General features: G+C 47.5%; 2 protein-coding genes and 1 pseudogene across 4 annotated transcripts in view; 2 read left to right on the forward strand and 1 right to left on the reverse strand.

The window, feature by feature from the left end:
• The first annotated feature begins 1191 nt into the window (after positions 1–1191).
• Positions 1192–17145, forward strand: CASC3 (CASC3 exon junction complex subunit). Its single transcript, XM_021703948.1, has 13 exons — positions 1192–1465; positions 1831–1858; positions 2197–2234; positions 10812–10970; positions 11061–11212; positions 11715–11891; positions 12077–12762; positions 14105–14169; positions 15127–15241; positions 15486–15584; positions 15826–16040; positions 16836–16958; positions 17090–17145. The coding sequence occupies exons 1-13, from the start codon at positions 1235–1237 to the stop codon at positions 17111–17113; spliced, it is 2112 nt and encodes a 703-aa protein (XP_021559623.1). The 5' UTR covers positions 1192–1234; the 3' UTR covers positions 17114–17145.
• Positions 17146–20669: 3524 nt separating this feature from the next.
• LOC123326762 lies at positions 20670–20766 on the reverse strand (annotated as a pseudogene).
• Positions 20767–22255: 1489 nt separating this feature from the next.
• RAPGEFL1 (Rap guanine nucleotide exchange factor like 1) overlaps positions 22256–25825 on the forward strand; it is a 12665-nt gene continuing 9095 nt past the window's right edge. The window contains exon 1 of one of the 3 annotated variants that reach the window (XM_044921636.1): positions 22256–22307. In XM_044921636.1, the coding sequence (XP_044777571.1) occupies positions 22256–22307 (52 nt within the window). Of the gene's footprint in view, positions 22308–22515; positions 23434–25825 lie in introns of those variants that run through there. The other 2 variants (XM_021704148.2, XM_021704149.2) reach the window with 2 other exon arrangements.

The following is a 25825-nucleotide window of genomic DNA, read 5'->3' on the forward strand; positions in this document are numbered from 1 at the left end:
TACCTTCTGATAGAAAAGATCCTCCAGATCTTTCTAACACTTATTAAATCATACATCCTCCATTTTGAACTCAGGCAGCTGGGTTTTGAAGTTGTCAAATTTGGCCACTTGTTTAACCAGTTGAGATCTTTTTGGATCCTGAATCTATCTATGAAGGCATTCAGAATGCCTTCTAGTTTCATATTGTCTATAAATTTGGTCAACATCAGATCTTTAGCCATATAACTTGTAAAAATACTAGACAGGACAGAATCCTGTGCAATCCTGTCCTGTGCCATGCAATAGTGACCTTTCTCTGTTTGATATATATTATTAATGTGCACTCCTGTAGGTACACTAATAACTTAGCTTATGCATTTTGAATGTACATCTTATGGTCCAAAGAAAATATACCTTTTCTTTTTTTTTTTATGTTGACAATTAAGGCTTTTGACAAAGTCTTGACAAAATCAAAGCATTCCCCTCATCTACCTGTCTGGTAACCCTTAAAAAGGGAATCATGTCAGGATATTGGACCAACGCTGGTTCCTATGATCATCTTTTTTTTAAAATCGGTTCCAAAATCTTGGTTAAGTCTAGCATCATACCAGCCTGCACTCTGGGAGAAGTGATAGCTGCAGTGGGAAGATGCAAGAAGGAAGAGGACATGAGAAAACAGAAAAAACATGGTAGCGCTGCAACACTAAGTCCTCGAGCTTCACTGCAGACAACTTCCTCCTTCATCTTTAGTTTCAAATGGGCTGCTGTGGCAAATCTGATGCAGCACAACAGCTTTGGAGGTTTACCTTGACTCGTGATTTTACCAAGCAAACGAACGCAGTAAAATGATCGGCTTCAAACGTAGGTAGAAACGAGAAACGGAAACAGAAAACTATGAAACAGCCCCAATGCCGCAGTGAAGCTGTGACAGGTGGGCGCCTTCCAGTCGGAAGGCCCAAGATGGCTGGGCGAGGAACCGGAGGCGGCTGCGGGAGCCCAGCTCCCCTCGCCGGGGGCCCACCCCAGGGAAGACAGGGGTCGCGGCACGCCCCCCCGTACGTCACCGGTTACGTAATCCCGCTCGCCGGCAAATGTACCGCAGGGTGGCCACCCCGCCCCTAGCCCCTCCCCCTGAAAAGCGCGGCGGCCAGTGTCGCACGTGAAGCATGCTGGGACTAGCTCTCGAGCCTCCCGGCAGCCCCTGCGACGGGCGCGGTGCGTAAGGAGCTGGCCGTCGGCGGCCGTCCTCCGTAAGATGGCGGATCGGCGGCGGCAGCGCGCTTCGCAGGACACGGAGGACGAGGAGTCTGGTGCTTCGGGCTCAGACAGCGGCGGCTCCCCGGCGCGGGGCGGCGGGAGCTGCAGCGGTAGCGCTGGAGGCGGTGGCAGTGGCTCTCTGCCTTCCCAGCGCGGAGGCCGAGCTGGGGCCCTTCATCTGCGGCGGGTGGAGAGCGGGGGGGCTAAGAGCGCCGAGGAGTCGGAATGTGTGAGTGCGCGCGGGTGGGGCGGGCCCGGGGCCGGGGTGTAGGTGGTGAGGGGAGGCTGGGAGTTGATGGTAGCTGCTGGGGCTTACTGTGTTAGAGAAGAGAGCTATCATAGTGCAGTGTGCATCCGGAGCCCCAAGGGAGGAGGAGGTGTTAGGGGTTTCTGGGAGAAGGGCAGAGGTACTGCACGTGAAGAGCGGATGTTTATTCAGAAATTGGGGCTGGAGTGAAGAGACCGGACCTCCCTTGGTCGCTACTTGTTAAAGATGTACCTTTCCTCATCTCCCTGTTCACCCATTTCGTGTTGAGTCTTCAGCTCCCCGCCCTTTGGAAATCACGGAACTAACCTATGTCCTCTTTCCTTCAGGAGAGTGAAGATGGCATCGAGGGCGATGGTGAGTAGCATCATGACAAGTTTTTTGACTGTACAGTCAGATCACCTATTTCCACCAATTGACATCCTCTCAGACTGTTAAGGATTTGGGAGAGGGTGCCGGAAAGTGGCTCTTTGTAGCAGAGTGCCTACAAGCTTACGTTTTAGCAGTATGATCTTGGGCAAATCACTCTTCGACCCTGTTTCCCATTTGTAAATGTGGACCATAATTTTATCTCTCTGATAGGTTGATGTTAGAATTGAAAGAGAGTCTTAGTTTGACTTAAAAAGCAATCAGGAAATATATTTATAATAATTTATGTTGATTTTTTTTCTTTACATATTTCTGTTTTCTTTCAGCTGTTCTGTCGGATTATGAAAGTGCAGAAGACTCTGAAGTGAGTGTGATAGGTTCTTTTTTTCCTATGGCTATAGGTTGGAAATTTTTAAATATATTTTAAAAACATGGACACACACCTGTGGTTCAAAAGTACCATGACCTACTTGTTATTTCTCTTGTGCATTCTTCATTTATGCTTTTCAGAAACTGTTATAAAAGGTCTTGTTTACTTAGAGTGAGGGAAGTTTGGTGCATGCCTTTTCAGGTTTCATATGTTAACACGGTTAGTAGTTGACTTTTCACCCTGTCCAAAGAAAATTAAGGTTCTAAATAGGAGAATGAGAACATCCTGAAGCCCTTCACAGGATGACAGTTCCTTTCATGCTGCCTAGGGAATGAAACCAGCTAGTTGGATATTTTTTTCAAGTGTATCTGAAAACCTTAAAAGGGCAGGATTCTGAGTGGTTTGTATCAGAAACATCCCTGAGTTTATAGGGAGTTTTCTCCCTCTTAAATTCAGGAGAAAATTTCCATAAGCCAAGCTTTTGTGGCCTTACTTGTTTTGGTTGGATGAACTACTAGAGATGCTATATGAATGGCTGTTTTATTTCCTGGGGTTGTTGAATATTAAGTCCTGAGTTCTGGAATTTGGGTCATGGGGTTATGGACAGGAGGAATTAGATTATGGATCAAAGGTTCATTCTATAAATTTTATAGAACTGTTGCTACGTATTAGATTTCTATTAAGGCCTAGAGATGCAACAGTGAACACTATACTAAAATTTCTGTCTTTAGGAATGAGTTAGGAGGTCAGATAAACATGCAGACAGTCATAGGACATGGTGACAACTGCCAGGGATAGGGTTAAGTAGGGTATTAATGGCTGAGTACTGAATCCATCTTAGGCAATCAGGAAAGAATAAGTTGCAGTTAGTCAGGCCATGTTTTCGGCAGAGGGAACAACTACTGGAACAACTACTGGACGTGAAAGTCCAGACACAGGAGAGAAGACTGATTATTTGGAAACTTGAAAGTAGTTTGGTGTGGCTGGAACATTGTTGGGACAGGATGGATACCAGAAATAAAGGCAAATCAGTGAACAGGGGCCAGATATGAAGGGGTTTACTTGTTCCTTGTCTTCATTATGTACCTGCTGTGTGCAGGAGTTGTAATAGGCACTGGAATAAAAGACAGACATGGTTCTGCCCTCCTGGAATTTACATTTTGGGGGGAAACGGACAAGTAATTATGGTAATGTTTGGTAAGTGTCACACTATCAGAAGCATAGGGTGTTTCGGGAGCACATGGCAGGGGCAGCCAACTAACTGTTTGGAAATGCTTAGGGGATGAGATGTTAAAATAGAGACTTGAAGGGTGAGTGGGAGTGAGCCAGGCAGAGTATTCTAAGCAGAGGAAACACTGTCTGGGAAGAAGGTCTTGAAGGGATGGACTGTATGACAAGTTGGAGGATATGAAAAGTTTAGTGTGACTGGTGCTAAGTGATGAGTCTGAGTCCAAATCTTAAAATACCTTGTGAACCCTATTAAAATGTATTTGGATTTTATTCTAAGGAAGTGAGAAAGCATAACAGGGTTTTAAACAAGTGTGTGATAGGGATTAGACTTAAATTTTAAAGATTTGTCAGATCCAAAGAACACCTGCATCAGAAAATCCAATTGGCCAGTTCTGTTGAAATAAGATCTTGCAGAGGGAGGGAAGACTCAGACATTTATATGTTAACAAGATCCCAGATTGATGTTTATGCACAGTAAAATTTGAGAATTATTACTTTATAACAGTTATTTTGTCTACAATGATAGTTGATCTGAGGGGAGCAAGACTGGAGGCAGGAAAGCTAGTTAAAGCTATTATGGAAGTCTAGGCAAGCATTAAGTGTGGCCTGGAGTGGAGTAGTAGCAGTGAAAGTAGAAGTGGACAGAATTGAAAGTTATTTAGGTTATGGAATTCACAGAATGTGGTGATTAATGAGATGCCTTATTTTCTCTGAAGTCAGTGATGAAGTTATCTACAAAAAGTAAAAGGGAGATGAGAAGTTTGGGGGTGAGGAATGTTTGCAGTAGTCACTAGAGAATGGAAACCCTGGAAGGATTGTCAGGCAATATGGAGTGTTCAGTGAGGTTTGGTGATTGTGAATTTATAGCATCTTACCATTCTTTTTTAAAGTTTTTATTTATTTATTTGACAGAGAGAGACACAGTGAGAGAGGGAACACAAGCAGGGGGACTGGGAGAGGGAGAAGCAGGAGAGGGAGAAGCAGGCTTCCCACTGAGCAGGGAGCCCGACGCAGGGCTCGATCCCAGGACCCTGGGATCATGACCTGAGCCGAATGCAGACGCTTAACGACTGAGCCACCCAGGCGCCCCTAGCATCTTTTTTTTTTTAAGATTTTATTTATTTATTTGAGAGAATGAGATAAAGAGAGCATGAGAGGGGGGAGGGTCAGAGGGAGAAGCAGACTCCCCGCTGAACAGGGAGCCCGATGTGGGACTCGATCCCGGGACTCCAGGATCATGACCCCAGCCGAAGGCAGTCGCTTAACCAACTGAGCCACCCAGGCGCCCCGCCCCTAGCATCTTACCATTCTGTATGTAAATGAGTTTGGATGTTATCCTAATAACGAAAGAAGACTACTGAAGCCTTAAGTATGGAAGATGAAGCAAGACTTGGGACAGGGAGAGCTGTTAAGAGGTTGTTAGGATAAGCCAAGGAACATGATGGTGCCCTAAAGAAGAGACAGGGCAGTAGGACTCAGATTTGAGAGATGTTTAGGTGGTGCTACCAGAACTTCTTGATTGAATCTGGAATGTGAATTAAGGAGTCAAAAGGATGCCCAATTTGATGAATGATGTTATTCACTAAGAACGGGACACAGGAGATTTCAGGAAGGACACCGGTGGGTTAAGTTTTGGATGTTTTGAAATTGAGGGACCTGTGGGACTTTGAAATGGCAATATATAGTATATATTGTCTGAAAATTAAGAAGGAGGTCTAGTTCTCCTTTGTCCAATACAGTAGTCATCAGCTAGATGTGGCTATTTAATTAAACTTAAAACTTCAGTTCTTCAGTTGCAAAGCCACACTTTAAGTACTCAATAGCCGTATGCGGCTAGTGGCTGCTGTATGGGACAGCAATGGTCCAGATTAGAGAAGAAGGCCTGGTGTCCTGACTTTCATAGTAATGCATTACTTGCTTGCAGTTTTCTGGGTTACTAACTATATACCTATACACTACAGTTTAGTCTTGCATGTTAAAATTTGATCTGTCTCTTAGTCTGCAGGTTAGTTTTTCATCCCTTTCTTTTCTATACAGTTTATCTGTTGAAAAGATTTTGATGATTGCTCGCTCACTCACGGTACAACTCAACATGCTCCCTCTGTCCTTTGTATTTCCTGCAAATAATTGGTATTTCCAGATCCATGGAAAGACAACATGAACCAAAGATTTTATCTTGAACAAAACTGACTGATAATCACTTAGTTTCTTTCCCTTTTGGTCACTTGCTGTTTTTGTCTAGATATTCCCAGTATATATTTTTTTAGGTCCTGGGGAGGAAACTGCTGTTCTCTTCTTCATTTTGTTTTCCTTATGAAATAGGAGGAAAGACACTGAGTAGGGAGGTTAGTGGAGGGAGGATCAGGGGAGGAATTGTCAGACTAAAGGAGGTTTAAGCAGTTGAGGTTGGAGGTGGCACCGATGTGTGAAGTTGTGTGATTTTTTTTTTTTTTTAAAACCCCTTCCTTGTTGATTAATAGTCTGGTTGTAGACCTAGAAAAAGCAGACATTTGAGTTGATCTAGTCCTGGGCACAGGGGAGTGGCAAGGGACTTGGTGATTGGAATCTAGGAGTGATTGAAATAATGGGCCATGGAGACTAAAGAGAGAGGAAAGTGTGGAAAAAGACTGATAGGGAGAAGGTGGAAGGGTCAAAGGAGTGGATATCTTTAAGTTGGAGATGAGAGGGTAAGCGAATAAGTAAGAATAGGAGTAAAAGGCAGGGGGTTTTTTGTTTTGATTTTTGTTTGTTTTAAAGTAAACTCTAGGGGGGCGCCTGGGTGGCTCAGTTGGTTAAGCGACTGCCTTCGGCTCGGGTCATGATCCTGGAGTCCTGGGATCGAGTCCCGCATCGGGCTCCCTGCTCGGCAGGGAGTCTGCTTCTCCCTCTGACCCTCCTCCCTCTCATGCTCTCTGTCTCTCATTCTCTCTGTCTCAAATAAATAAATAAAATCTTTAAAAATAAAATTAAATTAAAGTAAACTCTAGGGACACCTGCGTGGCTCAGTTGGTTAAGCGTCTGCCTGTGGCTCAGGTCATGATCTCTGGGCTCCTGAGTCGGGCTCCCTGCTCAATAGGGAGCCTGCTTCTCCCTCTCCCTCTGCTCCTCCCCCTACTTGTGCTCTCTCGCTCTCTCTTTGTCAAATAAATAAATGAAATCTTTGAAAAATAATAAAAACATAAACTCTACTCTCCCAATGTGGGTCTCAGACTCAGTGACCCCAAGATCAGTCATGAGTTGCATGCTCTACGGGCTGAGACAGCCAGGTGCCCCTAGGTAGGTTTTTTATTATTTATTTATTTATTTATTTATTTATTTTTTAAAGATTTTATTTATTTATTTGACAGAGACACAGCGAGAGAGGGAACACAAGCAGGGGGAGTGGAAGAGGGAGAAGCAGGCTTCCTGCAGAGCAGGGAGCCCGATGCGGGGCTCGATCCCAGGACCCTGGGATCATGACCTGAGCCGAAGGCAGACGCTTAATGACTGAGTCACCCAGGCGCCCCTAGGTAGGTTTTTTAAAAACAGCTTTATTGAGGGGGCACCTGGGTGGCTGAGTCGATAAGCGTCTGCCTTCGGCTCAGGTCATGGTCCCGGGGTCCTGGGATCGAGCCCCGCATCGGGCTCCCTGCTCAACGGGGAGCCTGCTTCTCCCTCTCTCACTCCCCCTGCTTGTGCTCTCTCTCTCGCTGTGTCTCTCTCTGTCAAATAAATAAAAGTAAAATCTTAAAAAAAAAAACCAGCTTTATTGAGATATGATTTACAAACCATACAATTTATTTAAAATGTACAATTCTGTGGTTTTTTGTGTATACACAGATACATGCAACTATTACCACGATTAGTTTCAGAACATTTTCATCACCTTGAAAAGAAACCTTGTACCCTTTAGCTGTTATTCCCCCTGCCCCCTAGTTCCTCCATTCTCATCCCCTGGTCCCTAAGCAATCACACATCTACTTTTTGTGTCTAGGAATTTTCCTATCCTGGCCTTTCGTATGAATGGAATCATAATATATGGACTTTTGTGACTGGCTTCTTTCACTTAGCATTATGTTTTCACAGTTTTCATCCCTGTTGTACCATGTATCCATACTTAATTCCTTTTCATGGCTGAGTAACATTCCGTTGTATGGGTATACCACATTTTGTTTATTCATTCATTGGTGGACATTTGGGTTTCTGTTTTTTGTATTATGAATAATGTTGCTATAAACATTAGTGTACAACTTCTTGTGTGGATGTATATTTTCATTTCTCTGGCTATGTACCTAGGAATGGAGTTGCTAAGTCATATGGTAACTGTGTTTTTTTCTTTTTAATCTTTTTTTTCCCCCAAAGATTACTTTTTATTTATTTATTTGGGAGAGCGAGCGAGCAAGCATGAGCAGGGGGAGGGGCAGAGGGAGAGGGACAAGCAGACTCCCCACCAAGCGGGGAGCCTGAAGTGGGACCTGATCCCAGGATCACTACCTGAGCTTAAGTCGGATGCCTGATCCACTGAGCTACCCAGGTGCCTCATGGTAACTGTGTTTAATCCTCTCAGGAACTGCCCAGCTGTTTTCCAAAGCACCTACACCATTTTACATTCCCAACAGCAATATGTGGAATTTCCTTATGTACTCGCCAGCATGTAGTTGTCTTGCCTTGAGTTTTTGATTCTAGCCATCCTAGTAGGTGTGAAGTGGTGCCTCATTTTGAATTTGCATTTCCCTGACAGCTAATGATGTTGAACATTTCCTTGTGCTTATTGGCCATTTGTGTATCTTCCTTGGAAAAAATGCCTTTTCAGATACTTTGTCCATTTTTTAATTGGATTGTCTTTTTATTGAGTTGTAAGAATTCTTCATAAAATAGTCAAGATACAAGTTCTTATCAGATATATGATTTGCAAATCTTTTTTTTCCCCATTCTGTGGGTTTTCTTTTTACTTTCTTGATGGTGTTAGGTTTCAGTTTTGATAAAGTCCAATATATCTGGTTTTTCTTTTTGCTCCTGCTTTTGATATCCTATCTAAGAAGGCTTTGCTGAATCCGTGCCAAACCCAGAGTCTTGAAGATTAACTCCTGTGTTTTCTTATAAGAGTTCTATAGTTTTCGGGTGCCTGGGTGGCTCAGTTGGTTAAGCAGTTAAGTGGCAGGGTCCTGGGATGGAGCCCGGCGTCGGGCTCCCTGCTCAGCGGGGAGCCTGTTTCTCCCTCTCCCCCTGCCTGCTGTTCCCCCTGCTTGTGCTCTCTCTGTCAGGTAAATAAATAAAATCTTTTAAAAAAAAGAGAGAGTTCTATAGTTTTAACTCTTAAATTTAGATTTTTGATCCATTTTGAGTTAAAAAAATTTTTTTAAGAATATATTTATTTGAGGGGCGCCTGGGTGGCTCAGTCGTTAAGCATCTGCCTTCAGCTCAGGTCATGATCCCAGGGTCCTGGGATCGAGCCCCGCATCAGGCTCCCTGCTCAGTGGGAAGCCTGCTTCTCCCTCTCCCTCTGCCCCTCATCCCTGCTTGTGTTCTCTCTTGCTCGCTCTGCTCTCTTTTAAATAAATAAATAAAATCTTTAAAAAAAAAAAGGCTATGGGTAAAGGCTTAATCCTTACAGTGTGGGTGTGGTCTCCCTCAAATTGAGAGTTTCACAACAGTATCGCCTCTCTGGGAATCCTCACCCAGAACACTTAGAGGCTGAAACACCTGGATGCTGAGCAGGGAAGAGGAGTTAATTGGTTTGTCTGGGCGGGTTGGGTAGACCTCACTCTGAAGAAACTTAAAGCTTGAGAGCTTCTTATTTCATCAGAAATCTCACAGTGGGATTCTTTGATCACATTCCTGATGTTAGCCTGGGGCTGGAGTTATGAGAGGTCAAGTGTCAGACCCAGTAGGAGAATAAGACCAGTGTGCACAATATCTACCAGGTGGCAGAGGGGTATTGGCACCTTGACCTGTTAACCCGACAGTGGGAACTAACCCAACTTTTTTGAACCCATTTCTTTGTCTTCAGGTGTCTGAACCTACTACCCTCCCCTAGCCTATAAGCTCTGCCCCCGAGGTCCAAATCCTGAGAGAATTGTGAGATGAGAGTATTCTAAAGCCAGTTCCCTCAGCATGAGCTTTAGTTACTCCTTTTCCCTGCCTAGAACTAGCCACCCCTCTATTACCTGACCCTTTCTGGTGGCCCCTATTCAGAAGATAGCCTAAGGACGGTCCTCTGTAGAATAGACCCAGCAGTTTGTCACAAGCAGGATTATCTAATCTTGATGTGGCCAAGAGGGGAGGCATAGTAGAGAGGCAAGAAAGCACGTGGGCTTGGTTTTCATTTCTAAATTATATAATTCTGGAGAGAGTTGTTGGTTAAGGGGATCTCATGCTACAGAAAATTGAGTATTTGTATCATAGATATAAAAGATGTAAGCCACTATTTCCCAGTTTGAGGGTTGAGAAATCATAGTGTTGGGGCGCCTGGGTGGCTCAGTCGTTAAGCGTCTGCCTTCGGCTCAGGTCATGATCCCGGGTCCTGGGATTGAGCCCCACATCAGGCTCTCTGCTCAGTGGGAAGCCTGCTTCTCCCTGTGCCACTCCCCCTGCTTATGTTCCCTCTCTCGCTGTGTCTCTTTCTGTCAAATAAATAAAATCTTAAAAAAAAAAAAAGAAATTATAGTATTATTACGAAGAGTATGCAAGTTCGCTAGTTCAACTCATTATTTATGGACTAAATCTACATCTCCCACCTTTATGCAGTGCTGTTTTTGAAAATATAAATTAATACAATGTAAATTTATTTTGAAGTATTCTTGAATGTATAGTAGTTGTTGCTCATACATTTTTTCAGTCAGTGGATATTATATTGAGCTATTGTCTAATGGAGATCCATGAAAATTTTCGAGCCTAAAAGAGATTCACATAATCTAAAAGGTTGAGAATATGCTCTAAGCCATTTTGAGATGAGAGAATTCACAACTTGAGTTGGAGTGTAGTTTTTAGGCCCTGCATGTTTAAGAAACAATCCATGAAGATGGAGAGAAATTATCAACAAAGATAAGTCGTCTTCTGTATGCTAGGCAGTTTAAAGCCTCCCTTTCATATCTCCTGGGCTCCTTCCCTAGAGGCTACCACCGTTAACATTTCCTTGCATGTCTTCCTGGAAAACTTACATGGATTTATATAAATATATGTATGTATATTTTATTGTGTTGTTTTTTTTTTTTAAGTGCCCCATCCTCTAGAAATTTTAATAAGAGTATTGATATGTTTGCTTTTAATTCTTCCATTATAGTAAAAGTTCATTAGAAAATGTTTACCTAAAGAATGGGGTTAAAATGCACCATTTCCAACTGATAGGGTAACTTTTTTCAGGGTGAAGAAGGGGAATACAGTGAAGAGGAAAACTCCAAAGTAGAGCTGAAATCAGAAGCCAATGATGCTGCTAATTCTTCGGCAAAAGAAGAGAAGGGAGAAGAAAAGCCTGACACCAAAGGCACTGTGACTGGAGAGAGGCAGAGTGGGGATGGACAGGTCAGTGTCCACCAAAGGCCTCCATTTTGGGGGTCAGATTAAGGGCTCTTAACCTTGGAGAGAATAAGGAGCCCTTTATCTGTCCTCTAGGAGAGCACAGAACCTGTGGAGAACAAAGTGGGTAAAAAGGGCCCTAAGCATTTGGATGATGATGAAGATCGGAAGAACCCAGCCTACATCCCCCGGAAAGGGCTCTTTTTTGAGCATGATCTTCGAGGGCAAACACAGGAGGAGGAAGTCAGGTAACAGCCTCTTGTTGCTGCTATTTAGTACATATTTAGTGCTTACTATAGGCCAGGTGCTTTGCTGATTTACTGCTCACAGTACTTTAAGGTTATTATGATTATCCCTTTTGTACAAATGGGAAAGTGAGGCTTAGAGTATTTGGTAACTCTTGGTGGAGGAGCTGGGATCAGGACGCATACTTCCATTGCCTTCCTTAGTCTGAGGCTCAAGCCTCTGGGACATGAAGTACTTGTGTAAGCTGCCTTATAGGTGAGAGATGTTTCCAAGGTGCCGGGTAGTTTGAAGTAAAGTCTTCTCCTCATTTCTGTGCCTGTTCTATTTGAGCCCAGCAGGCCCTGAGATGCTGTGATTCACTCTTGGTTTTGTATGATCTGTTTGGGAAGATGGGGAGACCAGTGAAGTTCCTACTGTTTCTCTGCCCATCCCTCTTTTTTTCCGTGAATATCTTTACTTGGCAGAGTCTGCCAACCTAAGACACTTTTCCCTGGTTTTATCCAGACCCAAGGGGCGTCAGCGAAAGCTATGGAAGGATGAGGGTCGCTGGGAGCATGACAAGTTCCGGGAAGATGAACAAGCTCCAAAGTCCCGACAGGAGCTCATTGCTCTTTATGGCTATGACATCCGCTCAGCTCACAATCCTGATGACATCAAACCCCGAAGAATCCGGAAACCCAGGTGAGAAAATTTTGGAGTTTACACTGTTATATTTGTAGAAAGAACTCTGCTTTTTAAAAAAGCCATTCCAGCCTGTAATTCAGTGGATGAGGTATATGGGAAGTCTCCCTGACCCTCAGTTTATATCTCTAGTGGTCTGTTTTGTTATTTCTTTTCTTAAGACTTTTGCCATTCCATTTATTCAGGTTTGGGAGCCCTCCACAGAGAGATCCAAACTGGATTATTGAGCGGCCAAACAAGTCCCATCGCCACCAGGGTCCTGGGGGCACCCTACCACCAAGGACATTTATCAACAGGAATGCTGCAGGGACTGGCCGAATGTCTGCTCCCAGGAATTACTCTCGATCTGGGGGCTTTAAGGAAGGTCGTGCTGGTTTTAGGCCTGTGGAGGCTGGTGGGCAGCACGGTGGCCGTTGTGGTGAGACTGTTAAACATGAAAGCAGTTACCGATCACGGCGTCTAGAGCAGACTCCCGTGAGGGACCCATCTCCAGAAGCTGATGCTCAAGTGCTTGACAGTCCTGAGAAGGAGGAGGCGGCCTCAGAGATACCAGCTGCTGCTCCCGATGCTGCACCACCGGCCCCTGACAGGCCTGTTGAGAAGAAATCCTACTCCCGGGCAAGAAGAACCAGAATCAAAGCTGGAGATGCAGTCAAGGTTGCAGAGGAGGTGCCCCCTCCACCCGAAGGGCTGAACCCAGCACCTCAAGTCCCAGAAACGACAACTCCTCCACCTGCTAAGACTGGAAACTGGGAGGCTCCAGTGGATTCTGCTACAAGTGGACTTGAGCAAGACGTGGCACAACTAAATATAGCAGAACAGAATTGGAGTCCAGGGCAGCCTTCGTTCCTGCAACCACGTGAGCTTCGGGGTGGGTACCTTAGGGTTAGTGACTGGCTTTTTTCCCTGTGCATCATTGGGTTTGTGGGCATGGGATTTAGGTCTCAGGGATATGGGGTCTGACAAATATCTTTGTTTTCATTAACTGAAAGAAGTGGATGGATTCATAGGTATATTCATCCGAAGACCTCAGAGAAGTTTTATGTTACCCAAGACTACCCCTACTACTTTGCCTACTATTACCTGACTAGTCATCAGTATGGAGCTCCTGCATGCAGAATCTTTTACCCATTCTCTGTAGGAAAAGTTGAAAGAAGGTGGGCAGTGTTCTTATTATATGAGCTAATGGTTAAATGTTTGAAGGCAGAAACTTATCTGAATTTGGATGAGAATTGTCTAGTCTATTTGAAAGGAAAGCCTAATTTCCTTAATGTAGAGCTAGGCTGCCCAATAGAACTTTCTATAGTATAAGAAGTTTTTGAATATTTGTAATGTGGCCAGAGTGACTGAGGGACTGAACTTTTAATTTTAATTAATTGAAATTTAAATAAGCACTTGTGGCTACTGGATATCATGTTGAACAGCATAGTTCTAGAAACTAGGACCTATCTACCACCGATCTTGCCCATCCGTCTTTGTCTACCTCCAGTCAGGTAAATCAGAGGATCTTTTCCTTAGTTTCTGAAATCTGTTTTGAACTTAAAGATTGGAAATCCTCATTTGGACTGAGAGTTTCAGCATCCTTCTCTGGTGTGCATGATTTTTGAATACCAAAAACCAGTGTAGCCTAAACTGGACCTGAAATTGATCTTTGGATGGAGGAGTATACCCTTCTACTGGTATCTTACTACCACTGGAAGACAGTCTCTAAAATATCCTTTTTTTTTTTTTTTTTTGTCCTGAGTCATTTTCAGCCAGAGGGGAGTATCTTCCCAAACTTCCAGCCTAGAACTCTGTGGCCAGGAATAATCAGGCAGATTCACAGAATGTCTAGTTGTTGTCCAGAAACTTTAGGGCTGAGATTTTTCAATATGTTTGATAATGGACTGTGCTGATTATAACCTCCCATGGATTCTGTACAGGAAGTATTTGGTGGGAAAATTGCATTTTCTCATTGAAGTCTTTTTTTTTTTTTTTTTTTGCTTCACATTCAAAGGCTTTATTGCTGTGTTAAGGTGGCAGAAAGTGGGTGCAAATTTCCAAATGCTGGTATTGACAGGAAGCAGAGATAGTTTAAAAGGAATTTTGTCAGTTTAAAAGAAGAAGGCAATTCCCTGTGTTGGATTCTTAAACTTGTCATTTTCTTGATGTTCTCTTTAGTCCCACTCGTATCTATCTGCTCTGTAGCCGTGACTTTTTTTGCTGTATCACAGGTATGCCCAACCACATACACATGGGAGCAGGACCTCCACCTCAGTTTAACCGGATGGAAGAAATGGTACAGAAAGGGAAAGGGAGTAGTTGGGGGAGGGGCCTGCATGCAGCAGCTGTTCATTGTTTAAACTAAGATAAGGTCTTGGGAGTCAGTGTTCCATTGATTTACCCATATTTCTTTTTTTTTTTTTTTAAAGATTTTATTTATTTATTTATTAGAGAGCGAGCGAGAGAGAAACAGCATGAGAGAGGAGAGGGTCAGAGGGAGAAGCAGGCTCCCCGCTGAGCCGGGAGCCCGATGTGGGACTCGATCCCAGGACCCCGGGATCATGACCTGAGCCGAAGGCAGTCGCTTAACCAACTGAGCCACCCAGGCGCCCATACCCATATTTCTTTTAATTTGGCTCTCCAGAAAGGGTAGCAAGGCCTAGGTTCAGATCTTGATGTTTCTCATTGGTTTTTCTAATTCATTTTGCAAATACTCTTTTCTTTCTTTTCTTTTTTCTTTTCTTTCTTTCCTTTCTTTTCTCTTTCTTTCTTTTTTTTCTTTCTTTTCTTTCTCTTCTTTCTCTTTTTCTTTCAGAGAAAGAGAGTGCAGGGCAGGGAGGGCAGTGGCACAGAGGGAGAAAGAGAACCTAAGCAGTTCTCCAGGCTCAGCTCAGCGGGGAGCCCGACACGGGACTCATTCTCATGACCTTGAGATCATGACCTGAGCCAAAATCAAGAGTTGGATGCTTAACTGACTGAGCCCAGGTGCCCCTACTCTTTTTTTTTCCCCTCACTTTTTTTTTCCCTTTATTTAAGTAATCTCTACACCCATGTGGGGCTCAAACTCACAACCCCAAGATGAAGAGTTGCACGCTTTTCTGACTGAGCCAGTCAGGCGCCCCTCATTTTGCAAATACTGTTTAAACATGTGCCATGTACCAAGTGTGTGTTTTGCAGCACCTAAAGTAGGGTGGGACTTGATATTGAGAGCCAGCCCTCTGGCAGTCTTTTTGCTCAGACCTCTTTATTTCAGGGTGTCCAGGGTGGGCGAGCCAAACGCTATTCATCTCAGCGGCAAAGACCTGTGCCAGAGCCCCCTGCTCCTCCTGTGCACATCAGTATCATGGAGGGACATTACTATGATCCACGTGAGTTTTCTCTTATTATTGGGGCACCTTTTTCGGCAGCGTGAAGTGAACTAAGAGACCAGCCTCTTGCCTCCTGGATTTCCCTTCTGACTTCTCACAGTGGTTATCAAACATTGTCTGGCTGCTGTTTTCTTCACATGGGAAATTGAGAGAGCATCTTTTAAAGGGTTTGGGGGACAAGGAGATTTGTCCATGTGATATGAAGAGTGAGGGTTTATGAGAGTCCCAATGTGATATCTTACAGTGCAGTTCCAGGGACCAATCTATACCCATGGTGACAGCCCTGCCCCACTGCCTCCTCAGGGCATGATTGTGCAGCCAGAAATGCACCTTCCCCACCCAGGTAAGCTTTGCACCTCTGCTTGTATGCTTCCAGTACGTGAGGATATGTGTTGGGGGCTTCACAAACTCCATTCTCCTGAGCTCTGTGCTGCTTGCTCACTCTGGCAGCTTGGGCAACAAACTTCTCTTGGGTCCATCGTGAGGACTTCCATCCTGAGTCTGTGCTGAGCAGGGCAGCCAAGCCATCCCATGGAAATGGTGCCATCCTCTATTTCAGTTTTTGTTTTCCTCTTCCTGTCCAGGTTTACATCCCCACCAGACACCGGCACCTCTGCCCAATCCGGGCCTCTATCCCCCACCAGTGTCCATGTCTCCAGGACAGCCACCACCTCAGCAGTTGCTTGCTCCTACTTACTTTTCTGCTCCAGGCGTCATGAACTTTGGTAATCCCAGTTACCCTTATGCTCCAGGGGCACTGCCTCCCCCACCGCCGCCTCATCTGTATCCTAATACGCAGGTGAGATGGCTAATGAGCAGATTTTTCTAGGTATGCATCCTTTAAATCAGACAAGGATGTGGTGTGGGGAGAATGCTTAAGGAATTTGAGAGAACATTTCAATGCCACTGATTTTGCATGTGGCGCCAGGATGCCTCTTGGTGGTCAGGAGCTGGAAATGCAGCTTATGTAATGCCCATCATCTATTTATTCTGTTCTGTTTCTTTTTTCTTTTTTAAAGATTTTATTTATTTGAGGGAGAGAGAGAGCACACAAGTGTGAGCAGGGGGGAGGGGCAGAGGGAGAAGCAGGCTCACGGGTTGATCCCAGGCTCCTGGGATCATGACCTGAGCCGAAAGCAGATGCTTAACAGACTGAGCCACTCAGGCGCCCTCTTCTGTTTCTTTAATGGTGTTTCATTCAGGTGTTTTGGTATGTCTTAGGTGGCCGTCTCTGCCATTTATTCAGTTGAATAAAGAAGCTGCATTATCCTTACCCCTCCCTGTACTGCTTAACTCCCAACAGGTTGACACCATCTTGTATGTGAAGTGTCACCACTGAGCTCAGCCTCTTTGATTTTTCAGTTGATGGTAGGAATTAGAGAAAGCTAAGTAGTACTTTGAAGAAGTAGGAACCGGAACATAATTAGGATATAGTGAGGCAGAAATGAATAATCACTTATTTTAAAGGGGGGCAGCTTAGAGATTTATAAAATTCCTCAGTACTTTTATTTTTGTGCCTGAATAATGTTTCCTGTTCATTATAGTTTAGGTGAATGTGTCCCTAACTTTTTCTTCTGCCTTATTGGGGTCCCAGGCCCCATCACAGGTATATGGAGGAGTGACCTACTATAACCCCGCCCAGCAGCAGGTGCAGCCAAAGCCCTCCCCACCCCGGAGGACTCCCCAGCCAGTCACCATCAAGCCCCCACCACCTGAGGTATGAGAGCTGCTTCCAACATCACTGGGCTTTCCTCTCCCCTAGAAGATTTCTCTCCTTTTCTGGGTGTGTCTCCATGGTTGGTTGGTTGTTTTAATGACTGGTAACAAATTCTAACTTTGTTTTTTCAGGTTGTAAGCAGGGGTTCCAGTTAATAGGAGTTTCTAAAAAATTTAAATCAAACATGTAAAAGTAAGTATATAATGTACTACGATTCTTATAAATTCTTAAAACTAATGCTCATGCTTTACTTGCTTAATAATCCCCTAATTAGTGCTTTAAGCTGTAATCATGAGGTATCTTATGGGGTGGCTTATAGGAGTCTCAAAATTTGCCAGGTGCTTTGTTTTGGGAATGCACTAAGCAGGGTTGAAGCAGAAACCATTGTTAACTTGGCAGAATTTCATTTGGGAAGCTGCAAGGAAAAAATGCAGGATGTTTTGTTTTGTTTTGTTTTTGTTTTTTAAGGAAAGGGGAAATCTAAATTTGAGGTATTTGCAGCAGAGCCAATTTTAAAGGTCATAGAGAAAGACCATGGGGGTTTTGTTGTTGTTTTGTTAGGGACTTTATTTTAAAACACATTATTTAGGAATGTGGCTTTTTGAAAACAGCTTGTAAATGCCCAGAAGGTCCATTAATGCTTTGCTGATTCTTCCCTTTTCCCCACCACTGTCAGAGAACCCAGGAAAGAAGAGAAATACAACTGGCTGTTTACTACCAGGAAGGCTTCAAAGATATAGGGTGGCTCCTACCAGCAAGCAGCTGAATGAGAAGGACCCCTGCCCTCCTCTGAGGATAGGCTCTGTTGGAGAAAGGGACAAACAAGTGGACTTCCTCCCATCTCCACTCTTTACTTGAGTTGGCTGTGCTCAGAGGAGCAGAGATCCAGTCAGCTCAAGCTTCTGGGTCTGCATCTAGAAGCCCCTGTCTTTTACTCTTCTTCACTTTTTCCTGGGAAATTCAAACGTCTTCTCCCAGGGAAGCTCCTTCCTATTTGTTTTGTTTCCTAAGATGTTCGTTTTTAAAGCCTGGCTTGCTATTCTTAAATTAATTTTCTTTTAGTTTCTTTCTCTCTCTGCCTTTAAATGAGATAGGTTCATTCTTCTGATTTTCTAGCTCCTCTGGTTTCCCTTTTGGATTTTCCCTGCATCCCAGATAATTGAAATTTTACCAGCCAGTTTTCCCCCACCAAGCCTTTCATTTTTGGCTGGCCTTTGTTATTATATACTTGGATTCTCTTAATTCCTCTAACCCTATGGAAGCAGAGCCGTCCACAGAGTGTCTCATTGCAGAGAAAAGCTCAGACTGTGTGGTAGGAGCCCTTCTTCTTGACTTCGGTTTTCAGGAATCTGAGCCTCCATCAGTCCCTGTACTGTGGTAGGCATCAGTCCTCTACTTGAGGGCAAAGTCTTTTACAGTGGGGAGAGGTGGCAAACCAGATGCTTTTGTGAGAAAGGGAAAGTGGAGTAAGCCTTTTCACCTTAGGGGTCTGTATTCACATAGTCCTCAGGGCTCAGTCTTTGAGGTAAGTGGAATTAGAGGGCCCTGCTTCTCTTCTTTCCATCCTACCTACCACGCCCCCTTCCCAGTTGCTGTGGACCAATGCATCTCTCTAGAGGCAGATACTGTCCAGCAAGCGGTCTGTCTTGTACTTTGCAGTTGCTCTTCTCCATGTTTTTCCTGCTACAAGTGTTTTAGATGTTACTACCTGATTTTCCCCAAGTTCTGCTCCTGTCCCTGCAAACAGAAGAAACCACATCTGGGCTTCAGGCCTAAGGAAACCAGTCACTTTCGGGGCAAGGGCTCCTCCCTCTTTTCCTCCCTATCCACAGCGCTGAACCACTCCCCTGCTGCCTCTGCAGAAGAGATTCCTATTGCTGCAGCACTTGTGTCTGCCAGGAGTAACTTGGCCACTGTCCCTGTCCTACAGAACCTGAGGGAGATGGTGGTGGCTGTGTCTCCCCAAGTAATGTCACTCTTTCTATTCCTTCTCTATAGCAGCTGATCTAACCACTCTTGAGTCACAGGTGTGGGGTGGGGAGTGGGGAGAGGCACTCAGACTGTAAACCCCAAGGAGGAAACAACTAAGAGATTCTTCCAGGGGTGGCTGGTGGTTGTGCCTTTTGTAGGCTGTCCCCTTTGCCTTAAACCTGAAGATGTCTCCTCAAGCCTGTGGGCAGCATGCCCAGATTCCCAGACCTTAAGACACTGTGACAGTTGTCTCTGTTGGTCCACTGTGTTTCATTGCAAGAATTTCTCCATGTGTGTTGTTGTTGTTGTTTGTTACTATTTTAAAGGGTGCACATTTGTGATCAGCATTGTGACTTGGAGATAATAAAATTTAGGCTGTAAACTTGGCTCCTTTGCCAGTGTTTTGCATGAGTCTTGATTTGGGAGGGATAGGAGAGGACTTGCTGATTCCCCAGAGCCACAGTCACAACTTGAGCCAACTCAAGACGTGTGAAATGGAAGCCCTGAGAGGTGAGGAGCCCACAGGTGTGTCTGTACTCCCCGTTGATTATCTTATCCTAACGCCATTGCCACATAGACCCAGGATACCATGCAGTCTCTTGGGTTGGAAGTGTCAGGGACAGAAAAACTAATGAAACGGAGCTATCCTTGTCGCCTTTGTTAGTGTTCGGCAAGTGAGTTTTCCAGTGTAATGTGCCCCGTGTCAGTACAACTGTACCAGGTCCTAGAAGAGGGGGAGGCACAGGTGGTTAGCTTTCTTGAAAAGTAAAGACACGCTGGCACTAAAGTACCAAGAACCACAGCCTAAGAGGAAGGCTTCTCTCGATCTTCGTCAAGGTTAAGAGGAGCAATTGAGACCATCATCTGTGGTTTATGCTGCCAGTTACCAAGGCCACTGGGCCCTTGATGTGCACAGGTCAGTTCCTAGCTTTGTTTTCTTCCAGATCCTGGGTGGGGTGGAAGTTTACTACAGAGGTTGATCTGGTGTGGGGGAGCAATTGAACTGAATGTGGAGCTGGTGGCATCTGTTCTTGGTTACCACAAATCCTTGTACATTGGGGGCATGGACATCATAGTATACCTTAAAATAGTTGGGACTCCCCCTGCATCCCTTGGTGCTGCTGCTTGAGCTCGCGGACCGTGACTCTTCTAACCCCTATCCCTAATTCCTCTTCACGTCCATTTGCTTTCCTCCTCCCCCACAGGGTGATGGGTAACTATGAGCCTGATCTCCTGGGGTCATGCCAGGCAGTCTTGGGGGTAGGTTACTGGCAGGAGAAATGACTGTTACGATGCTTCCCCCTCACCCCTGCCTCTTGCTTCCCTGGTCCTGCGGTTAGATCCCATTGCTCTCTGTTGCCTTGGTAACGAGCTCCGCAAGAAGAAACTCAAGCTCAGCAAAGCTCCCAGGTTGTCTGCCCTACCAGTCCGCCTCTTGGTGGGCAGAAAGGGAGTACAAAGGGCAGACAGATCAGCCTTAGGTAGCCTTGCCCCATCCCCTTCTAGGGTCTGGGCTCAAAGTTGTTTTGCCACCATCTCACAGTTGTTAATGATACCACTCTTGATAATTCTTCCATGCCCGCCCCCCCCCTCCTCTGTGGGGTCAACGCACAGGCCTACTACCTTGTGGGTGATCCAGAACAGTAAGAACTTCAAATCCTGAAGTTGTCTTCCAGCATTGGCAGCCCACTTGGGTTGGGTTGTCCCTCTGGGGCAGTGATCCTCAACCCTGGCTATTTGAATCACTTGGGGATCTTTCACGTGTCATCCTTGTGCAGGGACCAAGCTAATCTCTATATAGCTCCAATTTTAGTATATGTGCTGCTGAAGCGAGCACCACTTGGGGATCTTTTAAAAAATACCAGAAACCTTGGCCTTGCCTCAAAGATTTAATTGGTTTAGAGTGTGGCCTAGGCATCAGTATTTTTGAGAAGTTCCCCTGGATTCCAGTGTGCACTTGGGGCAAGAACCACTGTTCTAGGAGGGCCATGACTCAGTGCTGGCTTTCCTTCCTGATTCAAGTCCTTGAACTTAGTCTCTGTCCAATATCCTTGAGTAGTTGCAGGGGTGCTGGGGTCTTACTCCCCAAGCTTTCAGTTTCCAGAAGTGTCTGCCTGTTTTATTTCCAGCCCCCACACCCTCCACACTCCCCAATTCTTCCCCCTTCCTAACGACAATCCCAAATCCTGCCCAGAGAGGAGGTTACCAAGGCAACCAGCTTAATCTGGTAACTGTGGCATGTGCTGGGAGTGGAGCCCTCTCCTCTTCTTATTTGGTTCACAAAATGCCTGGGGAGCTCCTAGCCACTCCAGCCAGTTTCTCCTCTTAACCCCAGGGATAGTGGGGTGTCCAATAAAGGGAGCCCAGCAAGCTGATACTTGGATCTCTATTCCAGCTTCTTAGCCAAAACTGCTCTCTCCCTTTTACTATTCCCTTTCGAAATCCACAGATGGGTGTGCAAAGCTTTATTTCTGTGAACACATGCTCTAGCACACATAGGACCAGATATGCACACACAGTGACATGTGTGTAGTACACACCCTGTTCAGTTCAACCACCACTCCCAGCCTTTAGCATTCCTGTCCCTGCCTGGTCCCTGCACAGTAAACAGGGGTGGGGCATTGTCCCAAGGAGCTTCAATCCCTCTGGAACCTGGTGCCACTCCCCCACCTTGTTACTTTAACCTTGATGTGTTTACACTGAGTGTGTCTCTACACCCACACTCCTAAGGGCAGTGTATCCTTAGGGACAGAATGCTCCTGGCACAGGCATCAGGAATAAAGATCATTGAGAGTGCAAATTGGCACCACTTTCCCTACTTCATGGCCATGTCAGCTCCGGAGGGGCTCTCTATGCTTAATGATGTTGGACGGCAGTTCTAGAGCTTGTCACTCATCTCCGTGGCCCTGCTGTCTCCTGCTGCCAGCTGGGCTCAGGTGCCCTTATACTCCTCATCTCCCGCGCCCCCCCCCCCCCCCCCGGCCTCCTCTCTCTTCTCCTCACCCCAACTAGACCTGCCACAACCTGCTGCTCCCTGCCTGGATCCTACCTGCCTGCCGGTACCTGCCTCTCACAAGTCAGGCCCTCACCACCTATTGTGCCCTACCAGAAAGGGCAGATGGGCACCGCCCCCAGGGCCAATGCCAATCCACCCCAGGCCTTTCCAGCCCTTCTTATAGAAGGAACGTAAAGACCACAAATATGGCAACAGAACATACTGTCGGGGTTGAGAGTGATGGACACCCAATCAGTAATCTTTGTAGGCCTCACCTGAGTACAGGTAAGCCCAAGTTGTGCAAGCCACACACCTGCTCTACTTCTTTGAAATGATACTTAAGAGCCCCTTGTTACCCCCAAACCAGGACTCACTCTCCATTGGTAAATCACTCCATCACCTTTGCCCTTAATTTCTGCATCTGCCCTGACGCCAATCCCATTCAGCCCCTTACTATTTTCCCCGAGGCCAGCCCCGGCGCCCAAGTTCAAGCCTCGCGCGGCCCAGGGGGCGGGTCCAGAGAGGGCAGGGGCGGGGGCTGGGCGGAGACTGGAGGAGGGGGCGCGGTCTCAGTTCTGCCACCTTCCCCCCTGCCAGGAGCGCAGCCGCCGCCGCCGCCGCCGCCTCCGCCGCGTCCTCTCTCAGCCTTGCGCTCCGCCCGCTGTCTCTGCCGCCGCAGCCCGGCCCAGGAGCGCAGAGCCCGGGGCACTGGGCCCGCAGCCTACCCGCCCTCCGGGCCGCGTGCCGGCTGCAGCCGACATGGGGGGCCACTAAGAGCGAGCACTCTTTCCCTCTGGCACCTCCCGGGCCACTGGCCACTGGACCCCGGCCAGCGAGCCTCGGGCACCTCTGGCCCCCAGTCCGGCGCCTGGCACAGCCCTCCGCTCTGCCTCTCAGGCTCTGAGCATCGTGTCCCCGCCCCCCCCCGCCCGCCCCTGGGACACCTGGGTCCCCCGGCGGCCCCGAGGAGAGGGGCGGGGGGGGGGGGCATGAAGCCGTTGGAGAAATTTTTGAAGAAGCAGACGTCGCAGCTGGCGGGGCGAACGGTGGCGGGAGGTCCCGGCGGGGGTCCGGGAAGCTGCGGCGGGCCTGGCGGGGGCGGGGGACCTGGCGGGGGCGGCGGTCCAACCGGAGGACTGCGGCCGCTGCAGCGGCGTCAGAGCGTGTCTCGCCTGCTGCTCCCCGCTTTCCTCCGGGAGCCCCCCGCCGAGCCGGGGCTGGAGCCGCCCCCTGAAGAGGAAGGGGGAGAGCCGGCGGGGGTCGCGGAGGAGCTCGGCAGCGGGGGGCCCTGTTGGCTACAGCTCGAGGAGGTGCCGGGGCCCGGGCCGCTCGGGGGAGGGGGGCCCCTGCGCTCCCCTTCCTCGTACTCCTCTGACGAGCTGTCCCCGGGCGAACCCCTGACCTCCCCGCCCTGGGCCCCCCTGGGCGCCCCCGAGCGGCCGGAGCATCTTCTGAACCGGGTGCTGGAGCGGCTCGCCGGAGGGGCCACCAGGGACAGCGCTGCCTCAGGTAAGGCTCATCCATCCCGGAGTAGGGGGTTGCTACCTGGTTCCTCTTCCTTGCCCTTGGACAGTGGGGGTGGCGCTATGCCGGGAGCCTCGGTGTGGGGTTGAGCGGTCAGCTGAAGTGGGGCAGCGGCCTAGGAGAGGAACAGACCCTTATGCAGAAGGGAAGCAGCAGTGCCACCTTCCTCCCTGTAGCAGTCTCACCCACAGAGAAGCTGAACCTCTTTCTCTCCTTAAGCCACCCTTCCTTTCTCCTGGACATTTTACCCACAGATTCTCATGGGTCCCTGATGTTGACTACCTCCTTCTGTGGCCCCAAATTAAGGCCTGACACACTAAGATGTGCTCTACCCCCCCACCCCCACCCCAAGACATGCTTTCCAAGACCTGAAAGACCTTCTAGGAGTCCCTGATTCTGTCTAGAAGCCCCACAGCACAGGGCTGGCTGGCCCACTCAGTGGGGCAGTGCCAGACAGGCTCAGGGCCCAAGCTGCCTTTTGGGCTCGGGCAAAGGGATGCATTGTCCTTAGCAGCTTGGGGGGAAGGAGGTGTCCTAGTTGGGGGTTGGCTCAGAAGGTGTTTGTTGGGGGAGAGGTGGCTGGGCAGACAGACATCAGGACCCTGCATCATCCTGGGGGGGGTTCTGAGCCCCTCCAACTCCCGCCCTTCCCAAGACAGGCCTCAACACACGGCCTCTTCAAAAAATAATAGCCACACCCTGAGAAGCTTATTCCCTAAATGATGATGCTATTTCACCACTCCCCACCAGCACCCCTACTAAGGGGACTTTGAGGAAACTGAGGCCCCAAACTGCTGGTTAGTGGTGGAGGTAGAAGACCGATGGGTCTTTAGGTCTGCCTCTCAGCATTTCACTAAACCCAGCAGGGTCTGAGGATGGGAGCCCTGGTTGAGGGCCTAAAGATGAGGATTTCACACCTTGCTCTTAGACCTCTGCAGGGAGCCTGGACCTAGGCTTATGGAATAGGACACCGCTCCCCTAGATTTTTCTCAAGACCTGGGTCCTCTCCTTGGCTCAGCTGTCATTGCCCTGGGGAGCTGACACCTTTTGGATTTAATTAGAAAAATATCAGACACACACAGCTCTCCTAACCATAACTTCCCGCCTACACCACACACCCTGTGTCTCTATGACACATTCCCTGGGGAGTCTGTGCATTGGACCAGAGCCTGGCTTGGAAGAGACAGACGCCAAACTGTAGCCCCCATAGCAGCATCTCCCCCACTCTGCCCCATGTTCCTCTTCCTTTGCTCTGGCTTGGCTCTCCCATGAGATAGATAGGAAGGACATTGGGCATCCCTATTCCTTGTCGCCATCTTTGGAGCCAGGGGTCACGGCTGGGGTTCTCAGACTCACTTTATGAACATAGCAGGGTAGCGAGGCAAAGAGGAAAAGGGGAATCTGTCTTTCCCCTTCCACAGGGATCTGGTGCCACACACTCTGCCTGGTCTCTCGTGGGGAAGGACTCTTGAATTGATTGTCACCCTAGTACCTGGGCTGACAAGCTAGATGCCCAGAGTAACTGCTTTGGGGAACCTCAAACTAGTCCCAGGGTAAATGAGAATCACCTTAACCTGCCACTCTGATATTCTCCAACATAAGCAATGTTCTCAAGCCATCTTGGCTTCCTCCCACGGTGTGTGGGAGGGGGGACTTACAGAAGTTATCCTCAAACCAGTCAAAGGCTGGCAAACATCTAAGCAGCCCTATCTGACCTCTGTGCTCTACCCTGACACGCAGCTTGCCTCGGGCATATTGAGAAAAGAACAAAGACTCAGGAGTCTGGGTTCCTACTCCAGCTCCAGGCAAGTCCCTCCCGGTTCTGGGCCTCAGTTTCTCATTTGTGAAATGCAACAGTTCAGTAGAGGATCTGGTGTTGGTTCTCCTCCTCTACCTTCATGACTAGAAACAGAGGCCAGGGGATGGTGAGCCAAGGGACGTCAGAAGCCTTGGTTTTGTCCTGGGGCAGTGCCTGGGGACCTGGCCCTAACCTGTCCTGGTGAGGACACCTGGCTCCCTCCCTGCGCCCTGCCTGTCTCTGTGTGCCAGGCTGCCCTGCCCCACCCCAGGGCTGGCTGCAAGTCAGGGCGACCTTGTACCTGGCTGACTGGCTGAGCCAGGCCCAGATGGGGGAGTGGAGGGGAAAAGGGTGGTGAGAGCCACTCCCCTCCACCCTTCCATCATTAACCCTTCCATCTCTGGGCATCCAGAGGACACAGGGCTTCTATTTAAAGGCTTTTGGGATCAAAGAGATGGCAGTCACTCCCTCTCCTTTTTAATGGGGCTGGTTCTCACCTGCCCAGTTGGAACTCAGAGCGGTTAGGTAGGGAGTAGGGAGGGGAGGAGGGATACACACACACACACACACACACACACA

The sequence above is a fragment of the Neomonachus schauinslandi genome, chromosome 15, assembly GCF_002201575.2.
Source record: "Neomonachus schauinslandi chromosome 15, ASM220157v2, whole genome shotgun sequence".
In the NCBI taxonomy this organism is placed as follows: domain Eukaryota; kingdom Metazoa; phylum Chordata; class Mammalia; order Carnivora; family Phocidae; genus Neomonachus; species Neomonachus schauinslandi.